The sequence below is a fragment of the Schistosoma mansoni genome, chromosome W (assembly GCF_000237925.1).
Source record: "Schistosoma mansoni strain Puerto Rico chromosome W, complete genome".
Taxonomy (NCBI): Eukaryota; Metazoa; Platyhelminthes; class Trematoda; order Strigeidida; family Schistosomatidae; genus Schistosoma; species Schistosoma mansoni.
In genome coordinates, this window is record NC_031502.1 from 19,165,188 (window position 1) to 19,184,901 (window position 19,714).

Below are 19,714 nucleotides of genomic sequence, written 5' to 3' on the forward strand. Positions count from 1 at the left end.
TGACATTGAGTAACACTAGTACAGATCTCACAAGAACCGCAGGCTACCACAAGCATTAGTTTTCTGAGGAGTGTAGACTAGAACGACATCTGTGTCTTCTGGACTTTCATGACAGTTGACGAACATTAAGGTATACAATATTAAGGTATGTAACCAAGACTAGTGACTACATTGTATTTATTTAAGTGTTTTGGACGGGGTGTTAAGTTTAAACGGTTGATTAAGTCGTTTGAAAACTTGAAACATGCACAGGTAGATCGACACCAGTCCTCGCTTACAAACGTAGCTATACCGCCGCCACACCTATTCTTATTGCTTGATCAATCCTGACGATAGATATTGAAATCTCGTAGTAATATTAAATTAGATTATTTAACCAAGATTCTTGAATTATGATTACATCGCAATTACGATACATTTTTAGATTTAGTAGGAATTAAAGATAGTTCACCTTGCCAATTAGTGGTTGGCAGTTAGAATTTAGCAGTTCAGGAATCGACATCTGTTCAATGTTTATTCTCTTCAGCACATATTGGCAGCCACCATAATGTCTTTCACTGTACTTTTTTGTACATTGTAAAGTGATAGAATGTAAATTTTTCATATACACACCTGAATAGGTTATGCAATTAATAGACATAATAATGTGTTAAAAGGAAATAAAAAAGATAACTTGTTGAAATACCTAGGTGATAGAAACAGGTAGCCCAGGTATTCAAGTAGGCCGCTGAATAATGGTCCAAGACTATGAAACTGGTTGAGATAGGCTCCAATCCCACAGTACTCATTAGTTCCCTCAAAGCTGTAGGTACAAGTTGATATACAAAGTTTTCTACCTCCGACCACCTAACGTCAAAACAGTGCTAACAATATCAAGTCATTAAAACTAACAGATAGAATTCAATCAGAATTGAAGATTAGACAAACGTTAATCGGTTGATACTCAATGATTAATCGACACAAATGTAACCTAATTCACAAGTGAGCCTTCAGCTTGTTAATTAGGACTAAGCAATATCATTCTCTTGATCGTATAATTGCCAGCTGGTCAAACAAATGAACAGATTTCCGGATTTAAAGTAATTGAGATATTGGAAATAAATTCTACATATTCTTCAATAGAATATTTAGGTTAAAAATATTGTAAAACATATTGGAAGGTAGTAATAAATTAAAACAACATAGCGGTTGAAAGTAGCAAAAATATATTAACATACCAACCGGGATTTTCAAATATGTTACGTAGTATTGTAGATGGTGTTATAGTACCATAATATCCTTGCCCAATATAAGAACGCCAAACTTCATTCTTGTTCATGAGCAACTTTAAACGCCTGATGAGTTCTGCTTCACCTTAAGTTTATGAAATAATAGTTACGAGTGACATGAACGGAATTAATTAAAAGCATTTTTAAAATCAGCAGTAATAGTAAGTACACTAAGTTTTATGTTCTTTTTAAATTTCGTCTGCTATACCAGTGGATTTTTATTAATATGATCTGATTATTGAAACAACAATTAATACGGAGCTAAAGAGTTTTGTGACGATATATGAATACTATTGAGGCAACCAGTGAAGGATTCTAGAACAAAACTTGTTTATATTCTGATTACTAATTGTTAATAGTAATGTGGCTGAAACCCATACAGAATACAAACTACCTAAATGCTACTTCAACTTTCGTGGATTGGCCTCTTCAGCCGGTGATCATCCTGAAAACTAGTCACATTACTATAAGTAAACCAAAACAATCCTAGATACGTCTAGTGAAATATTTTTATTCAACAACAAAATATGTGGACAAAATCTCCGAAAATCAGCATTTCTAATTTTGTCTAAACATTGTTTAAGTTCGATAAGTGGGTCGGCAAATGAATGGGTTAATGATTCAGGGATTCATCTCAAAATCACTGAGAGATTAGTTTAAACTAAATCTAATTAAGTTTCACCTGAGACAGCAACACATTTATTTACACAGTACTTATTAATAACTACTCAGAATTTGAGCCAACATATATCTACTGAGTTGTATTTAATTTACTTTACTATTTGTATTTACAAATGTATTCTTTAAGAACCCAAGTTCCATGTTTCACTCATAGATAGCAAAATAACTGATTTATCCTTAATAAATACTCCATACATACTTGTTTCATTTTCCAATTTCAAATCCCTTTGTAATAATATACTATCTGGTATTACTTTGGATATGAAATCTTCAATTTTCTAGAGAAAAGCAAACAAAGTAAGCAGTAATTGGTACAGCCCGATATTAAAACGAAAAAGACAATTTTTAAATAAAAAATAATTGTGAACAGGAGCAAGAAATATAAATAATCCCAATATTTAGAAATTAAACTATATCTTGACTTGTTCAATGGAAATCAGTGATTACCAGTGTGAAAATTTGTGAAATTAAGATGTGAATTAGACAACAAGCACACTGTGTTTTGGAGACTCATAGCAGTTTTTCATATGTACAAGGACTATAACTAAAGGATATGTAATAAATTCTAAATTACTTGTCAATTTTTTTGCCACTAATAAGTAATTGGACATAAGTACTACTCCTTTATATGTAAATAATATGTGACCACTTATCCAACAGTCTTAAGATGTTAGGAATAACGAAAGATCATGAAACGCGACATGTAGGGTTTATTGTTTATAACTCAACTGTAGGAATTCTCAATAAATACCTAATTTATAACAATGATAGCTTTAACTACTATAAAAATTCTGTTACAGCGAGGAATCCTCAGCATCAATTGTGCAATATTACCATAAATTTCGCTTTAATATACATTCGAATTGTAATCATTCAAAAATTATTTTCCATAACCGTATTTCCAATAGTAGGTATCTTTAACTTATCTTTAATGACGAAAGCTTACCATCAGCTACAACAATTTTCCGCCCATCAAATATTGGGTTCCTGAATTTGAATATATTTCTCTTTTATTTCAAAATTTAGACAAAGTGGAGAATGTTGTCAAGGTTAGTGTTTGATTTAAGATTTCTAATATTTACCATCACGGTAGGATGCAATCCTTTCACAACATCGCGCGAGTACATACAATTAAGTTTAAACAAATCTAAAACAGGAAGATTTATGATAACATTTATAAACTTGGGAAACAGATGCCCAAACATTTGAGCAGGCCAATGTTATATTAGGATCTCACTTTTTGATCAACATTAGTAAAGCACGTGACTGAAGGTTTGTTTGATGAAATAGAATATTAAAAATACTGAAAAACGAAAACTTTCTCCAAAGAGCTGAAAGATGTGGTTTTTTGAAACAAACCATTCTAACCATAAGTCTTAATTTTGTTGTAACTGTTAGTGAGACCAGTAATTTAATTGAGAAAATGTAGAGAATAAACTGCATGGGAATAACGTATTGATACCAATTACTTTGATTTTTAATGAGACTTTTTCTTTAAGATGCTTCCAGTCAAAGTTTTGTCTAAAATACTATAAAGTTAAAAAAGCATAGTTTCAATCCCTTTGCCTCTGTGTGTCAATGATTTTTAGAAACAACTGTACGATTCAGAAGTAGCAATAAGTTACCAATGGTCACTTCAAACAATTCTCTTGTACTTTAGCTGATCAAAGTTATCGCTTAATGAACTTCTCAGTGGAAATTGTAAAACAACTGTAAACAAGGACGACTCATCAAGAAAACGAGAAGCCAAAAACTCCTATCGCTTGAATTTCACTTACATCAACTCAAAATGATTTAAGAAAAGGAATTCAAGTTCAAAATTTGCCAACAATACCCATACTGTCGTGTTATTACTTCAATAAAACTGGGGTGCTTCGTTAAGTCATGTGTAGAATTCAGTAAACTTAGGTTATCTAACTGTCGACTTTCTAATTATTATCATGAGCTCAAAACTACCGAATATGCTATTTATGGTCAAACTAATGTCATCTTACCATAAAAATAACGGCTATATATGAAACGAAAATATATTTAACTGAGAATTAGACAAAATTGGTTTTGTTTGGTGCACAACATTCATTTTACAAATACACTTAACAAAACGTTCGCCCGGGGTTTCATATCTGACTTTTCGGGATTGTGTGTGGATATGTCATTATGAATTTGTACATTGAAGCTCAACAAGAACACTGATAACTAGGAATCGTATATCATAGAAATACTTCTCATGTACGGGTTGTGAACAATTATTAGGTTAAATATCTGGTCAATTAATATGCACAGAAAACAAATAATGAATATAAGCACTGTTTGGCAAAACAAATAAAATTCAATATGCTATCAGAAGTAGAGTGCAATGAATAGCCGTAATGATGGATCTACACTGATAAGACTGGAGTAAGAAACCGAAATATTTGTCAAGAATTCACATCAAGGAATGAAATCACCGATATGACTTCTATATTTACGTGAGTAAAGCACAATAACATAATGTTTTTGCTATATCAGAAAGTTACTTCCTTCTGGTCTACTCGTTGACCAGGCCAGACTAAAACTTATTTTTAACTAATCTTGTCTAAATGGCGTACAGTGAACGGATGGAAATTTCGTTATCATAAAACTTGCTAGTGAATGTCAAAATATTTAACACCGATGATCTCAGAAGGGGTTTTGTGGAGATTTATTATTTTCATAGTTGAAAGCGTGAGTCAATTGAAGCTAGATTACCATGGAAAACCTGGAAGCACTGGACGGCCGTTTCGTCCTATTGTGGACTCTGCAGCAGTGCGCATCCACGATCCCACCTCGTGAGATTCGAACCCTCTAATGTTCGATTATCGTCTGGTAAATATTCACTTGAAATGAATATCAACTTGCATTACATGGACTTTACACTAAAATTTTATTAGTTAACTTATTACAGTTATATGTCTGGATGTAACGGGATCAAAAGTCAAAATTACATTCTTTTACTCATTATGACTTTTGATTCAATATTACTTCCGTTTTTAATTCAACATGATGATCATTCGGGGTAGTATTTGTTTCTGTTTTCCAATGTGATATTTTATTCGATATGACATATGATATTTTTGTATTAAAAATTGACATGAACTATGCTCATCATGACATGTAGCATATGATTTGTTATAACTCAAAGTATTTTTTCATATGTATGTGATTTTATTCTAATTAATAATCAAAATGAGTGTACGATCAATATATATGAGTGTATTTTCGACAAGGGTTGTCTTAGTGTTTTGAGGTTAATAAATCTTCACTTGTATCAGTCTTTGTGTTCTCACTTTAGTGTCGTGGAAATTGCAGTGTTTCCTCGTTTTCGAGCATAAGTGATAGGCGATTCCGACATTATAATCAGCAACGACCAGATATAACAAGGTGGCGTTCAATCTAAAAGATGTATCAGTTTATTTTTTTTAAGACGAATCCCCCTTTATAAGTCTCACTTCATTAACTTCCATAAAAATACTCTACGTTTACATCATACCTGTATAATCATGACTTTTTATAAAACATGTGAAATTAAGTCCTAAAACAATTCAAATAACTTTTAAAAAAACAATCAGCAATTAGTGACAATTTAGCTGTCTATAACAAACTGATTTTTGTCTAGAATCTTAATATATTTTAAAAGCATGTGTTTCTACATCACACCGTAACACAAGAAATAAAGTATTCAATGAAGGTCTGAGATTGCTTTCTTAAGATTAATATTTGTCACCGACAGTTGTAAACTGTAAAAGATCGATACTACTGAGTTACGTTTGGACTAATAAATTCGTATCGAAATTCGTTTGAGCAAACACAGAAGATACGAAAGATAGCATTAAACAAGTAAATATATTTCTAATAATAACTATCTAACCGCATAAATTAGTTTTTTGTACTTTTAATATGATATGTTTATCAAAATGTCAATTCCCTGTTCAAAAGAGATAGAGTTTTATTGAGGTTTGTTAGAGGTAAGCTGTTTCTACTGTAATCACAATTGCTACTGTAATCTATTTGCAAAACGTTATGAGATGGATTTCATTTTCACACAACTTTTCCTTTGGTAAGTTTGACTAATGCAAGAACAACAAGCATAGTAGAATAGGATGAATTTGTTTATTTCGTGGATTCTCGTCAGCCGCTAACAACCTAGAAGAATAGTAATAATTATTTACAACTAATGTACATAGTTCATACCATATTAATGAAAATTAGTAGAATAACGACAACAAGTATGGAAGAATTATAAAATGGTACAATGAATGAATATTTATGCTACTAAAAGTAAAATATCTAAAAGAAAAAAAATCCTTTAAACACAAGGATACACGTTTCTTGAGCAATAAAATTGATGTCAAAGTTATGTAGTAACAACCCCAAAATTAGAGATTAACAGACTGTTACTTCTTCCACAACAGTTATTATTAATCCATTAAACTTCGTTAATATGATACAAAGTATGTACATTGGTTGTAAATAAAAATTACTATTATTTATACGTTGCAAACAGCTGATGAGAATCCATGAAACAAATAAACTAGTCTTATTCCCTAACGCTTGTTATTCTTGGTTTCATTTTACTAAAAATACTAGTTGAGCTTCACTTATATAGTTTGGTAAGAAGTTATTTGATTACGTAAAATGAAAATCATTTATTGTAAATAAGATATTTGGACACAATTTAAATCATTCAGCGAGTGACAGTTCGTTTATCTGGAATTGTTCGTACTAGTTTACGACACTTCCTTACCATGTTTATTTGCGATCAACAGTTTGAAACATTGAAAAGCTTCATAACTATTTTCTTAATCTGCAGTCCATTCTAATTCTTCTGTTTAAAGATAAAATTTACCACGACCAGAAATTAGATTTGTTTGATGATTTAGTGATTTAGCATGCTTGAACTTTTTCAATCGATAGCTTTCTATTTCTATCAAAGTTATGAACCTAACCTATTTTGCACATTCACAACCAGTCCATTTTCATTTTTATAATAACTTCTTAATTAGTTGACACTGATCCACTAGTTTTTTTTAATGAAAACACCTAATGTTTTAACTGACCTGATTATAAATAAGCGGTTGCAAAAAGATACACAGAGCAACAAATCTTCGATTTTTGATGTTGGCTAGTTTCCTTTGTTAATTTCATTAACACAGCACGAATGAACATTACAATAAACCTTTAAAAACATTAACAATCGTTTATAAACAATGTGAATGCGAAAACCCATTGAAATATTTGCTATACCTTATTACATTAACGTGAACAAAATAATTTCGGATGCTGTTAGATGTATGAGGACGGTTGCCATTTCCCGACTGCCCAAACTGTAGAAGGATATTATATATGAACTTTAGAATTTACGAAATTTTTTATGAGAAACGTCTCTTCGCTGAAACATACTTTTTTCTTAATTACAATTCGATAAATAGACTTGAATTTCAAAAACTCAACATTTGAAATATCTAAAAGTTACCGCGAGTAAGCATATCCTTTGCAAAACATCATATATAAGCTCTCTAACCAACAGTAGTTAACACCTGAAGAATCACTACACACAAACTTGAATATGTATAAACTGTTATGCGTCCTGTTATTTTAAATAACTACGCTGAAGGTGAGGGGCGTTTTCTTTATCAAATTAATTGTACAGTTAAAATTTTCACCATCTTGTCAACAAGGTAAATATAATCTGAACCATTCAGTAATATGGTTGACATGTGCATTGAGGAACTCTTCAAATTATTCATATAAATGAGTTACTTAATTAGCTTTTGTATTGTCATAATTAACTGGTTTTTCTTATCACCATAATTTGTGTAAACGTAGTAATAAAAGACCAATAAATCTAAATATACACAAGTGTTGCAATGAACGCATTGGGTTCTTAAATTCTGTGTGAATAGGCTAGTCGTTACCGAATCCCAGCATAATTGTTTCGACCAAAAATAGAAATAAGGACACATTGAGTCATAGTACAAGTAAACCATCTGATAATGATATAACACTAGTTGAAATAAAAGGCGAAAAAATGTGTTAAAATAAATCACCAAAACGCTTACATTAAAACCACAAAATTGGAGCATGTGATTGATATCTTTCTCAGATGGACCAATATGTCGGTGCACGAAGTCTGCTTCTGGAGCTTCCGGTTTCTCATCTATACTAAAGATATTTGATCCATTCGATAAACTTCTCATTCTTAAGCGTGAACAACTTGGCATTACTCTAATCCCAAGTAAATCATGTTGATGACATAAAGTTTGAACAAAATTGCAATGAAACCGATTACGGTGAAATGAAGATAGTAAACTCCACAACATGACTGATTAGCTTATGATCAAAAACCGAATACAAGGATGAAGTGAGATCACTTGATAGAAATTCTAGTTAATATAATATAGAAAACGAGAATTCAGTTGATATATATATGAATTTTCAAATGTCACTAATTAACCAATGAAAATTAGTTCTTCACATGATGATTATCGAATGAACTAATTATTTGATTCACTTTCTAGTTGAAAAGACCAAGATCAGCTAGCAAAAATACATTGGTGTGTTCGTTATTGAAATTTCTATTACTGGTTTAAGATGACATAGTTTATGCGATAATGAAACGATAGGAAGTTAGTCAATTTAATACTAACTTAGAAATCTAGCAGTTGAGTCAGTGTCTTGTGAAAATAAGTTTCTGGATTTCGCCTCCCACATAAAGACATAACCATGGGAATTCATTTAAATAAACCTAACCTCTCTATTGAGAAAACATTTGTATAGCTTGTTCCTACGCCGTAGCCATCAAATAAGATCTAAGCTTACCCCTTAATTTTTCATAGTTATTTCCAAGTAATTATTTCTAATAATTAACAGGCTATTAATTCTAAACCTACACCTATACTCCTTTTCCTTTATCATTTTTATTTAATTGATTTGAGTAACTAACTGATTTGTAAACCTAATTTTACATTTTTCAATCTTTACTCCTATGCGATAGTTGAAGATAATTAACTGATTCTTAAACCTAAAATTACATTTAAGTGTGTTTATACCTTCCTTTTCATGTATTGTCTTAATAATCCACCGATTTGCATCCCATCTTTATTATTATTACTATCATTTTGTGTTAGTTTATCCACCACCACTTAATTGGTGTTTTATGTTCAAATGTAAAACTACATAATAATGTTGAGCTATCATGGGAAGCGAATTTAAAAGTAATATTTCTCTGTATGAACTGTACTTTTAATGTCTAAATGAGAACATTTAATTTACTAAAAATACATCGGACATTTTATGAATATTTTCACTGTTCACTCCCCATGCCCCCGTTTATGATAATGGAGTGAAGCATTAGGCATTTATTTAGAAGAGCTTACATTATATCTTTGATATCATCAAATGTATGACAAGCTCTGTAATATTACTAATTTACCTTAGGGAATCAATAAACACTTTCTTTTTTTTTAAATGATTGTTGAAAAGTGTTAGATATTACGTTTGCGGACTTACAAAGAAGACCACCTAGTCCCTATCAGAAGAGAGGATCTTAAGTCTTGAAACTGGTTTACCTTAAAGAAAAATATCAGCGTATTTTTATTTTACATAATTTATGTACTTCATATGCTAGATCATTTACCTAAAACTTTAATTTAAAGTATAACAGGGAAAATTTATGAAATGTTTATGAAACATACACAATTATAAACATTTTATTCTGTGTTATGTTTGAAATTAATTACAACTAAAGTCAAAACAAAACGGTTACAAACTAGTGAATTAAGCAATTATTAGAAATTAAGGGCCGTACAGTTGTGTAGCTCTACTAAAAAAAATGGATCCCAGAATTCAGGATGCAATCTCAGTAAGGGTTTAGCATGAATACACATGAAGATTTCCGAATCGAGTCTGTAATGCTGATCGGTACCTATTGATTCCTAGTGGATATTGGTTTGTTGAAAACATCTAAATAAAAAATTTCCTCTAAGCTTTCTCGAATCTCCAGATTATTTTCCGTAGACAAAGAAGCATGTCCTGATTATACGAAAGATATTCTTGAACAACTATTAGGAACAGGTCATGGGACTAACCTAAAAGCAACTTTTGTAATCGTGAAGAAACGCAGCCAGAGGTGAACACCTAGATCTAATTAAGTCTGCTTTGTAAATAACGAGTAGAGAAAAACTATCATAAAAAGGAAATGTTTTATTACTATGGACTTCCAATCGCTATTGTATAATTAAGAAATTGAGATCCTATCTGATTTGAATTGTGTCACTATGAAACAAAAAATGAGACCCGAAACTAAACATTAAGTCTACAGAACTATTTACAAATAATAGCAAACAATTAAAAGCTAAAGTCTAAATTTTAGCCAAGCAATCCAAGTGAATTATAATGAGGATCGAAAACATATACTATCGTAGTAGCACAACTAATTTAACGTGCAATACCAAGATGCACAGACGATTTGTCTGGAAATATTAATTTCTTCAGGAAATTAAGCATATGGGATAAATGACTACCGTTTGAGGAAAATAGAATATAATGATCGCAGTAGCCACCGAAAATAGAATTCTAACCAAATATTAACTTACCCAAATACTCTAAATTGCTTCCTTAAACTTAGTGTTCTAAACGTTCCGCTCCTTATTAAACAGCATAAGCAAATGTTTACCTTACTGTAATCATATTGATTGAAAATATTCAATTAACTAAATTTAATGTGTGTCTATCCACAAAACTAACTGGAATAGTTTAAACTTTTTTTACAAAACCATCAAACAAGCAACAGAAAGCAACAAAAAGTTAGAAAATTGTTGATATTATTTGTTTTATTTATAATACAAAAATGCTTTTCAAAAAGGGCGCGAATAGGCAGTTTCACATGTAAACGAGAAAGTGTTTGTGAAGAGGTGGAAAACAATACATCAATAAAAAAAATTGAAGTGAAATGTATTCACGTGAAAACACAATGTACAGCTTATTTCATTGAAACTTCATTCTATGATTTATGAAGTGCGTATATCAATGTCCAATTTGATCTACACACATCTATGTCACAATTTCCTCAAATCTACTACATTTAGGATACCACCAGGAAAGGAATTGTCACAACTGATGCTAACATCACAACTGTCCGTCATTCAATAGTGTTTCGTCATGTTAACCAAGATTATGATGGCCTTGAAAGTGGTCAACATTACTATACCACTGTGGTTACACCAAACTTTCAACAATTTTCAAAGGTTTATCATGCATGATGCGTAAAGAGACAAACAACAACTGAACATTGGAAATTATTTTACACTTCGATGATGCAATGTACATGTCATGCTTAATGACGCCGATTGCTAAGTGTTTAATTCAGACTCCGATAGTTTTTACGGTTTCACAAAATAATGCAGTAATGCTTCTGTATTACAGTTATGTTAAGGCGTAGTACAATAGGATTCTCACTTCGTTAGGTGGGTCAGTAATAAATGGCCTCGAGGTAAAATGGTAGATTCGAAGCCACTAAGGTGGAACAATTAAGACATACTTTGAAGTAATTTACGCCATGTTCTGAGCTTCATTAAAAACTGTTAGTCAATACTCTATCTATATCAAAGATTGTCTCACTAACACCTGATATATTGTTACTAATTGTTTAGATAAAAGGAGCAACTCCAGTCAGTAGCTAAAAACATTTACTACCTCTTAAATAGAAGTGAGTGATTTTTCTAAAAAACAATACCTGAAGCATCACTAGCCATCCATCTATATCGTATTAGTTCGAATGAAACTAATGTGATTACAGCGAACATCATTGATTTAAACAGTCTAGCAACTTTCACGTTCTTATAATATTCTTACCGCATCACAAGAATTTAAAGTAGGATAAATTTAAGCCGAGTCACTTAAGATCATTTAACATTCATAACACTCGGTCACCTACAACGAAGGACCAGGCACATATGTGCATCGGTCCAAGTTGCCATACCTCATTAGCATAACAAGATGAGCACTGAATTCATAGAAGTAATTGAACCTATGTTGGCAATATATAAAAGAAAGGTTGTATATAAGGATATAGTACAGAAAAAAAGGGAGGATATGAAGCAATTTTAATCTCACGGTTTAAAGGAAGACAAAGAGTATATACACCTACGCTATTGTGATCGATTCTGAGCCATGTCACTCAGAGTCTCCAACCATTGATTACGATAGTCACGCGGAACCCAACCAAGTAGTCTGCATCTACCAACATGACTCAAAGTAGAAGTTAGTAACTTCAAGGACTGATGCCACGTTTTGGTTTGGCCACCCCTAACTCTCTTCCTACCATCACCAATACTAGTCAGCATAGCGCGTCGTGGTAATTGGTGGTTGGGCATACGTAACACGTGACCTAACCATCTCAGTCGATGAAGATTCACGACCTCATCAACTGATTTATCATCATTCCCTAATACCCTGTGTCTAACCTCACTATTACTTACCCGGTGATCCCAGCAGATGCGAGCAATATTTCTAAGGCATCTGTGGTCAGATACTAGTAACTTACGAGTATCTTCTACTCTTAATGACTATGTTCCTCAGCCGTAAAGTAGAACAGAGCGAACTACTGTTCAGTATACTCGTCCCTTAATTGATAGACGGATATCTCGTATTCAGCATAGGTGACGTAATTTGTCAAAAGCAAAACGAGCTTTCTGAATCCGTGCTGAGATTTTGTCAGACACCAACCCATTAGGGCTGATCAGACTTTCAAGATAAGTGAAGTTGTTCACGCTTCGACTACTTCACTCCCTATGCTTAGTTCAGGTATTGACGCAGGCCAGTCCTGGAGCAACAACTTGCATTTAGAGGGAGGAGAAACTCATCCCAAACATCGTTGCATTGTTACTCAATGCAAATAGAAGACTCTGCATTTTGTCAGCGTCTTCAACAAACAGGACTATGTCATCTGTGTATTCTAAGTCGATAAGTGGACCTCCTGGTAGGAGATCAACTCCCTGAAAATTCAGTCGACGAGAGTGTTATTTCCAGTAGTAGGTCTCTGATGAAGTTCAACAAAAATAAAGATAGTGGACAGCTTATCCGGACACCACTTGAGGTTGCAAAATCACATGACAATTCGTTATAAGCTCTGACTCGACTGGTAGTGTTCGAGTAAAGAGCCCTCACAAGGTTTATGAACCTCTGAGGTATACCTTCCAATGTCAGACACTGCCACAGAACCTCTCGGTTTACAGAGTCAAATGCTGCTTTTAAGTCAAGAAAAACTAGTATTGTGTGACGCCGATAAGCATGCCTGTGTTCTAAAATCTGACGAATTGTGAATATGTGGTCGATGCAGCCACCACTAGTTCTGAAGCCAGCCTGATTTTCCTGCATTTGCAGTTCACGAGTCTTTGTTAGGCGCCCGATAATTATTGAGGCTAGTATTTTAGATGCGGTATTCGTCAAACTAATCCCTCTATGGTTATCACAGGATGACTTTGACCCATTCTTATATATTAGGACGATCAGTGATTGCGACCAGTCAGATAGGATTACACCTGTTTCCCAGATTTTAGCTAAAATATTAGGCAACCTAATCGTTAAAATTGAACCAACAAATTTAAAGACATCTGGAGCCAATCCAAGTGGACCAGTTGCTCTTCCTCGTTTCAGATTAGCTATAGCCTTTTGAACTTCAGCTAGATTCGGGGGACCTACTTCAATGTTCCATTCAGGCTGTTTGGAAATGGTGGGTAGTTGTAGAGTAGCTGAAGACCATCTGAACTGCTCCTTAAAGTGTTCCATCCACCACTCTAAACGTCTGGGCTGAGAACAGATAAGAGTGTTGTCTTTTCCGAGATGGTTTCATTTACATATGACTTCTTAATTCGAGTTTCTTTTATTAGTCTGAAAAGCTGTCTGGTGCTACCTACAGCCTTTGCCTTTTCCATCTCTTTTGCTTTCGTTGTCCACCACTGCTTATGACTGTTCCGTAGACTTTTGGTTAACCTAGATCTGATTTGTTTTCGCACTTCATCATGTTCGTAACCTGATGGGTAAGTTTACGAAAATCTATTAGTGCAATAGATGTCGCAGAAATCCCTTGGTTTCTCGTGACCCTTCAAATCACTAATAGATGTCGCTGCTGTTTTTACAGCTGTTTGTATATCTTTCCAAGCAACATCTGGTTTAGCCTCGTTTTCGAAATTGTCTAAGTATGACTTAGGTTGTTCCTGGAATTCCCTTTGACTTTCTCATCTCTGAGCTCAACTCTAGTGAGTCTTCTTAATATGACTTTTCAGTGTCGAGTGAGGCGCCGGCAAATGCATACTCTTATTAGAACATGATCAGAGTCTAATCATGTACTCCAGAACCAGCGGTAGTCTTCTATCGAGCCTCTCCAACGACCACTGATGACAATATGGTCTATTTAAGTCCATCGTTGGTTTAGTACAGAGGGTCACTATGTTGGACGATGTCTCTCCTTTTGCTTAGAATTAGTGCTTGCTAAAAATAAACGATTGTCTGAGCATAGTTGCAGCAGACGATCACGATTATCTGTTCGCTGAGCTGGAATACTAAAATACTCACCTAAACGTTTTTCTCTTCGGTTTAAGCTACCTACTTCGACATTAAAGTCACTGCTACGAGCACTATGTCTGAGCGTCTAGCTTTATGAAGAAGCTCAGAGAGCTTTCTGTAAAAGTCATCTTTCACTTCATCCGGACTGCAGTCAGTGGTAGCGTAGGCAGAAATGATGAAAAGGCAACGACGTGTGACCTTATCCTTCCGAGTTCTTACGGAGCCGTTTAGCCGAACAGCATATAGGCGACTGTTAACGGGGATCCATTCTAAAAGTGCTTGTTCTGCCCTCATAATTAGTGTTATGCCTACATCCACCAGTTCGCGAGAATTCGCCATCGGTTCCCTGTTTCGACTAGGTGAGGTCAAGTGAATGACCATACTAGGATCCTGTATATGTATTTCGGAGACACAGCATACATCAATGAAACGAGATTCTAGGGTCTTAGCCAAAGAGGCCTGTTGGCCGATTGGACATAGGGTACGTATGTTGAAGGTTCCAATGGATCTGATTTGTTTTCGCTCTCCATCGTGTTTAAATCTAATCATAGCAGTAGTACCGAAAGTTCTTCATTGGTAGAATTTAGTATGAAATAAACTTGGATATGTTTAGAAAATTATTCAGTGGCAGAAATTTTCGCGCGTTTGGACTTCACACTTTTATTATACGAATTTCACTTATTGAAAAGAATACAAAAACGGTTTTAAAATGTTCGAAAAATATCAGAAATTAACGACAGCAAATGGTTCCGTGTAACTAATCTTCGAACATGAGCTCGACGAGATTAAGTTGTACAACTTCTTTGTCTGATAATCTTTTCATCTAATTTTGAAAAATATCATTGAAAATAATATACAATAAAGACACTTACCGTGTTAAACTCGATCAGTGAAGGGATGCTACTTATTCGAAATTTCGGGTGCGTTCGAAACACGTTGTTAGGATCACGCCAACTAGAATGCTAAAAACAATGTAATGTACTATCATACGTAGTTCGATCTCCAACTTCTACTTTTAGAAAAACTGCATTCTCTGGTAATTTTTTAAGCGCTTCTTTTACTATTGGTTCGCCTGGTAAACAAGAAAAGATTTGTTGAGCATCAAAGTGTAAGAAATGAAAAACTAGAGCACAGTACCCAAGAGTGGTAAACTTGGTATGAAGCTGATTCCCATCAAGTAATACGACATTATCCACTCCAAAAAGAAACTCTGTATATCTAAAAGTAGTTCTTATTAAGCCATAAACTAAATTAATTGACTACATTTCCTGTTTTAGAAGTGCCGAGGTTTTTCTTGAGGTGACCTCGTTTCCCCCTGAGTTGTAAGTCAAAATAGACACACTACATACATTCCAGTCAACACAAATTTACAACTCCATTAAGTGTTTTATCTCGCTAATCCCCTTCAATGACGGTCGCTATAAAACAGATGAATGATTCTAAAAAACCCAACGAAATATAGGTAGAACGTACATCTTATCGATATATAATAGGTGTCTTTATACATTAGAATGGAGAGCAATGCAGTACATTCACCACTTAGTAAGCATTCAAATAGATTTCAGATTTTATATGCAATATAGATCCATAAATCGTAGTTAGGACTTGGTTAACGAAACATTAGAGTCAAATTAACGCACATGAAATACAAGACGATCATTGTCTCAATATTTGGCACACTACTGTTACAATACACAGATGTAGGCTAGCCTTGAACTACCATTTTGAGTTCGACAACTGTTAAAATCACCCCAAACATGTCTTCCTACAACTCTCTTAGCCATAAGTATAATTGTTTGACTTCTATTACAGAAAGAGACCATTATAAAGCTGACGAGGTCAAGATAAATAGTTCGCATGAACACTGTGGCAACAATCGATCATTATGAACAGTCCGTGCAGAAAGGATTTAGAAAATACCGTTATTATTCTTTTCTTTTTGACTCAGGCTTCCTACTTTTGAGCTTAAGTTGAGAGAAAAAAATACGCTCCCTTAAAAATATTGAGGCTTTTAAAACAAATTTGATATCTCCTGGTGTGAGCGATCTGTATGTTCCAATCAAATAGTGGATAGATAGCTTGTAACATTTTCGTGCACCTTTTATATATCGTGAATTTACTTTGGTGAATTGAAAGTATGAAAACTTTTTCAAGACCAACGTAAGAACCATGGAACTTAATCGACATACATATCGGTTTGTGTGAAAACAGAAGTTGGAAATAGAAATTGTTTGAAGTTGTTACATCTTACTTTAGGTGTCAGCAGCAAGTAATCTGGTATCCTAGAAAAGATTTGTGAAACATATTATATTGGCTAACGATCTTTGAACAAATTTAAATTGAGGATATAGAGTTGAAAGACGTTTATATAAACCCACTGCATCAGTAATCCAAGCCGTAATGATCTATGTTATATGGGTGGTGAATACTTAAGTATCTACAAAAATAGTTCATAAGCAACCCTAAGTACTAGAATGTCATACCGCTCCGAATTCCAATGATCTACCTATTAGCACTTCTGAACAATTTGTTTAAGACCGACTGTTATTTTAATGTGAATATTAAAATTCCATCGAAAATGGGTTGTGATAAGCATAACAGGTATTGTTTAGCCACTGATCAAACTGTATTCCTTTTCAACTACGACTACCTCGTATTTCTTCGACAGGTATGTGCCTTAAGAAAGTCTGTTAGAAAGAACTTCCAATGTCACACTCAAACTACTCACATTAACTCAAATCAATAGGGCCTCCCAATGTTGCCGTGAGATAACATGGGGATAAATTAAATCACATTACTAATAGATAATTGGCACCAAAAAAGTATAATATGTACTTTATTCCATCTATGAGTAAAGTGTTTTTTTGTAAAATTAGTAAGAGGTTCTACCCACGTTAAGTGATAAGCTTTTAGAAACAGTCAAGAAGTTCTTGTACTGATGTAACTGTAGGAGTGTTAGTCGAGTTCAAAAAAGACCAATAACAGAGAGGTTAAATGAACTAATGCATTATTGTTGACCTATAATAGTCTGAGTACCTAGGTTTTCATACATTACAGCTAGACTGGAAGGATAACCATTAATGCATATAAGATAGAAAACCAAATATGAAGACAATCATTATACCAACCTTTAACACAATCAGGACACCAGTTGGTGCCATCGGACAGGGGTGTACCACAGAACAAGATAAATATTCTTTTTCCTTCATGAATCTTGACTTCCTTTAAAAGTTCATCGATATTTTTGATTGGTGTAAGTACACTAACAATTGAAAAATAGGTGTATTTTACCAAATCCTTATATATATATATATATATTAGTCAAAGCGTGAACAATTTCACTTATCTTGAAAGTCTGATCAGCCCTAATGGGTTGGTGTCTGACAAAATCTCAGCACGGATTCAGAAAGCTCGTTTTGCTTTTGACAAATTACGTCACCTATGCTGAATACGAGATATCCGTCTATCAATTAAGGGACGAGTATACTGAACAGTAGTTCGCTCTGTTCTACTTTACGGCTGAGGAACATAGTCATTAAGAGTAGAAGATACTCGTAAGTTACTAGTAATCTGACCACCAGATGCCTTTAGAAATATTGCTCGCATCTGCTGGGATCACCGGGTAAGTAATAGTGAGGTTAGACACAAGGTATTAGGGAATGATGATAAATCAGTTGATGAGGTCGTGAATCTTCATCGACTGAGATGGTTAGGTCACGTGTTACGTATGCCCCACCACCAATTACCACGACGCGCTATGCTGACTAGTATTGGTGATGGTAGGAAGAGAGTTAGGGGTGGCCAAACCAAAACGTGGCATCAGTCCTTGAAGTTACTAACTTCTACTTTGAGTCATGTTGGTAGATGCAGACTACTTGGTTGGGTTCCGCGTGACTATCGTAATCAATGGTTGGAGACTCTGAGTGACATGGCTCAGAATCGATCACAATAGCGTAGGTGTATATACTCTTTGTCTTCCTTTAAACCGTGAGATTAAAATCACTTTATACCTTTCTTTCTACGACCTAATTCTTTCTCCCTGTATCATATTCATATATGCAACCTTTATCTACATTTACTACTGTCATCGAAGCATCTGCTTCTATGAATTTGGTATTCATCCTGTTATGCTAATGAGGTATGGCAACTTGGACCGATGAATATATGTGCCTGGTCCTACGTTGTAGCTGACTGACTGACCTATGAAGTGGGAAACTGAACAATTTAATTTCGTTGTCATTTACTTTTGACATTAGCCACGTTTCTGAAGTAGCATTAGCATTAGGGCTTTCTGTGTCTACGTTTCTATGCTTCACCGTTTTACTTTTCAGGCTGCCAGAATTCGATGACAATCCATTAGCTATGTGGATTGCTTTTGTTTACCAGTAGGATAGGTTTAAGGATCGCTTTTCTCTGAATCTAAGTACAAGGTTCTTCTAGTCGTTTCGACGGCGCCTATTTACTTCTGGTTCTCTGGACAGTCTCAATAAAATCACCCAAACTAAGGTCGGAGCGGACATACATTGCAGGTCTCGGTGATTTATGCGAACTTCGTGATAGATTTCGCTCCTCAATCACAGCAAAAGTGACTTTTAAGAGATACCTTACCCGAAGACAATCTAAATTCGCTTTCTGTCCTATTCTGTATAGTCTGAGTGAGTTAACTTTGAAACTGATTGAGGTGTCTAACATACTGGTGACTTAATGTAACTTAGGTCGTGTTAAAACTTTGCTTTTCAGTTCTTTTCAATAGACGTTTACCCTGAGGACGATCGCGGACCTCTTTGAGGGACATATCTTGGCAGGATTCAAGGTTCCTTCGCTTAAGTGTTTTTCCTCTGCGGTCCCGTTGGGTAACAGGTGCGTATGCTTTATTTCCTGTTTTTTTTAGTTGGTTTACTAGATCCCACTTTTGGCCAATTTTCGACTTAACTGAATTTCGTCCATTACGTGCGGACCAGGATCTGACATGGTCATTGCTGCATAGATGTGAGGTTCTGAGGCTGCATCCAGCAACGCACGCTTTTTAGAACTACATATATTTGTTCCTTTTTGCATCTTTGATATTTTTATGTAGTTGTGAGTGCATCAGTGTGTTCATCATCTACCATTTCTCGGCGTTAAACCGAAATGGTTGTATTCAGACACTAAGTTGAATTAACGATACTAAACATTACGTCCTC

At 34.3% G+C, this 19,714-nt stretch overlaps 2 protein-coding genes across 2 annotated transcripts in view; one reads left to right on the top strand and one right to left on the bottom strand.

Moving 5' to 3' along the window:
* Nucleotides 1-8,287, bottom strand: part of Smp_128690 (glycine dehydrogenase (decarboxylating)) — a gene marked incomplete at its 5' end in the record, with an annotated part of 43,235 nt that extends 34,948 nt beyond the window's left edge. Inside the window, 3 exons of the mRNA XM_018788880.1 lie at nt 1,218-1,353; nt 2,149-2,227; nt 8,027-8,287. Coding sequence (XP_018654379.1) covers nt 1,218-1,353; nt 2,149-2,227; nt 8,027-8,287 — 476 coding nt within the window. The remainder of the gene's footprint in view (nt 1-1,217; nt 1,354-2,148; nt 2,228-8,026) is intronic.
* A 1,554-nt stretch (nt 8,288-9,841) lies between these two features.
* Smp_012230.2 (putative kunitz-type protease inhibitor) lies at nt 9,842-9,898 on the top strand (the record flags this gene model as incomplete). The annotated part of the gene is made up of 1 exon (XM_018788881.1): nt 9,842-9,898. One exon carries the CDS (start codon nt 9,842-9,844, stop codon nt 9,896-9,898), a length of 57 nt encoding a protein of 18 aa, XP_018654380.1.
* Between the last annotated feature and the right edge of the window lie 9,816 nt (nt 9,899-19,714).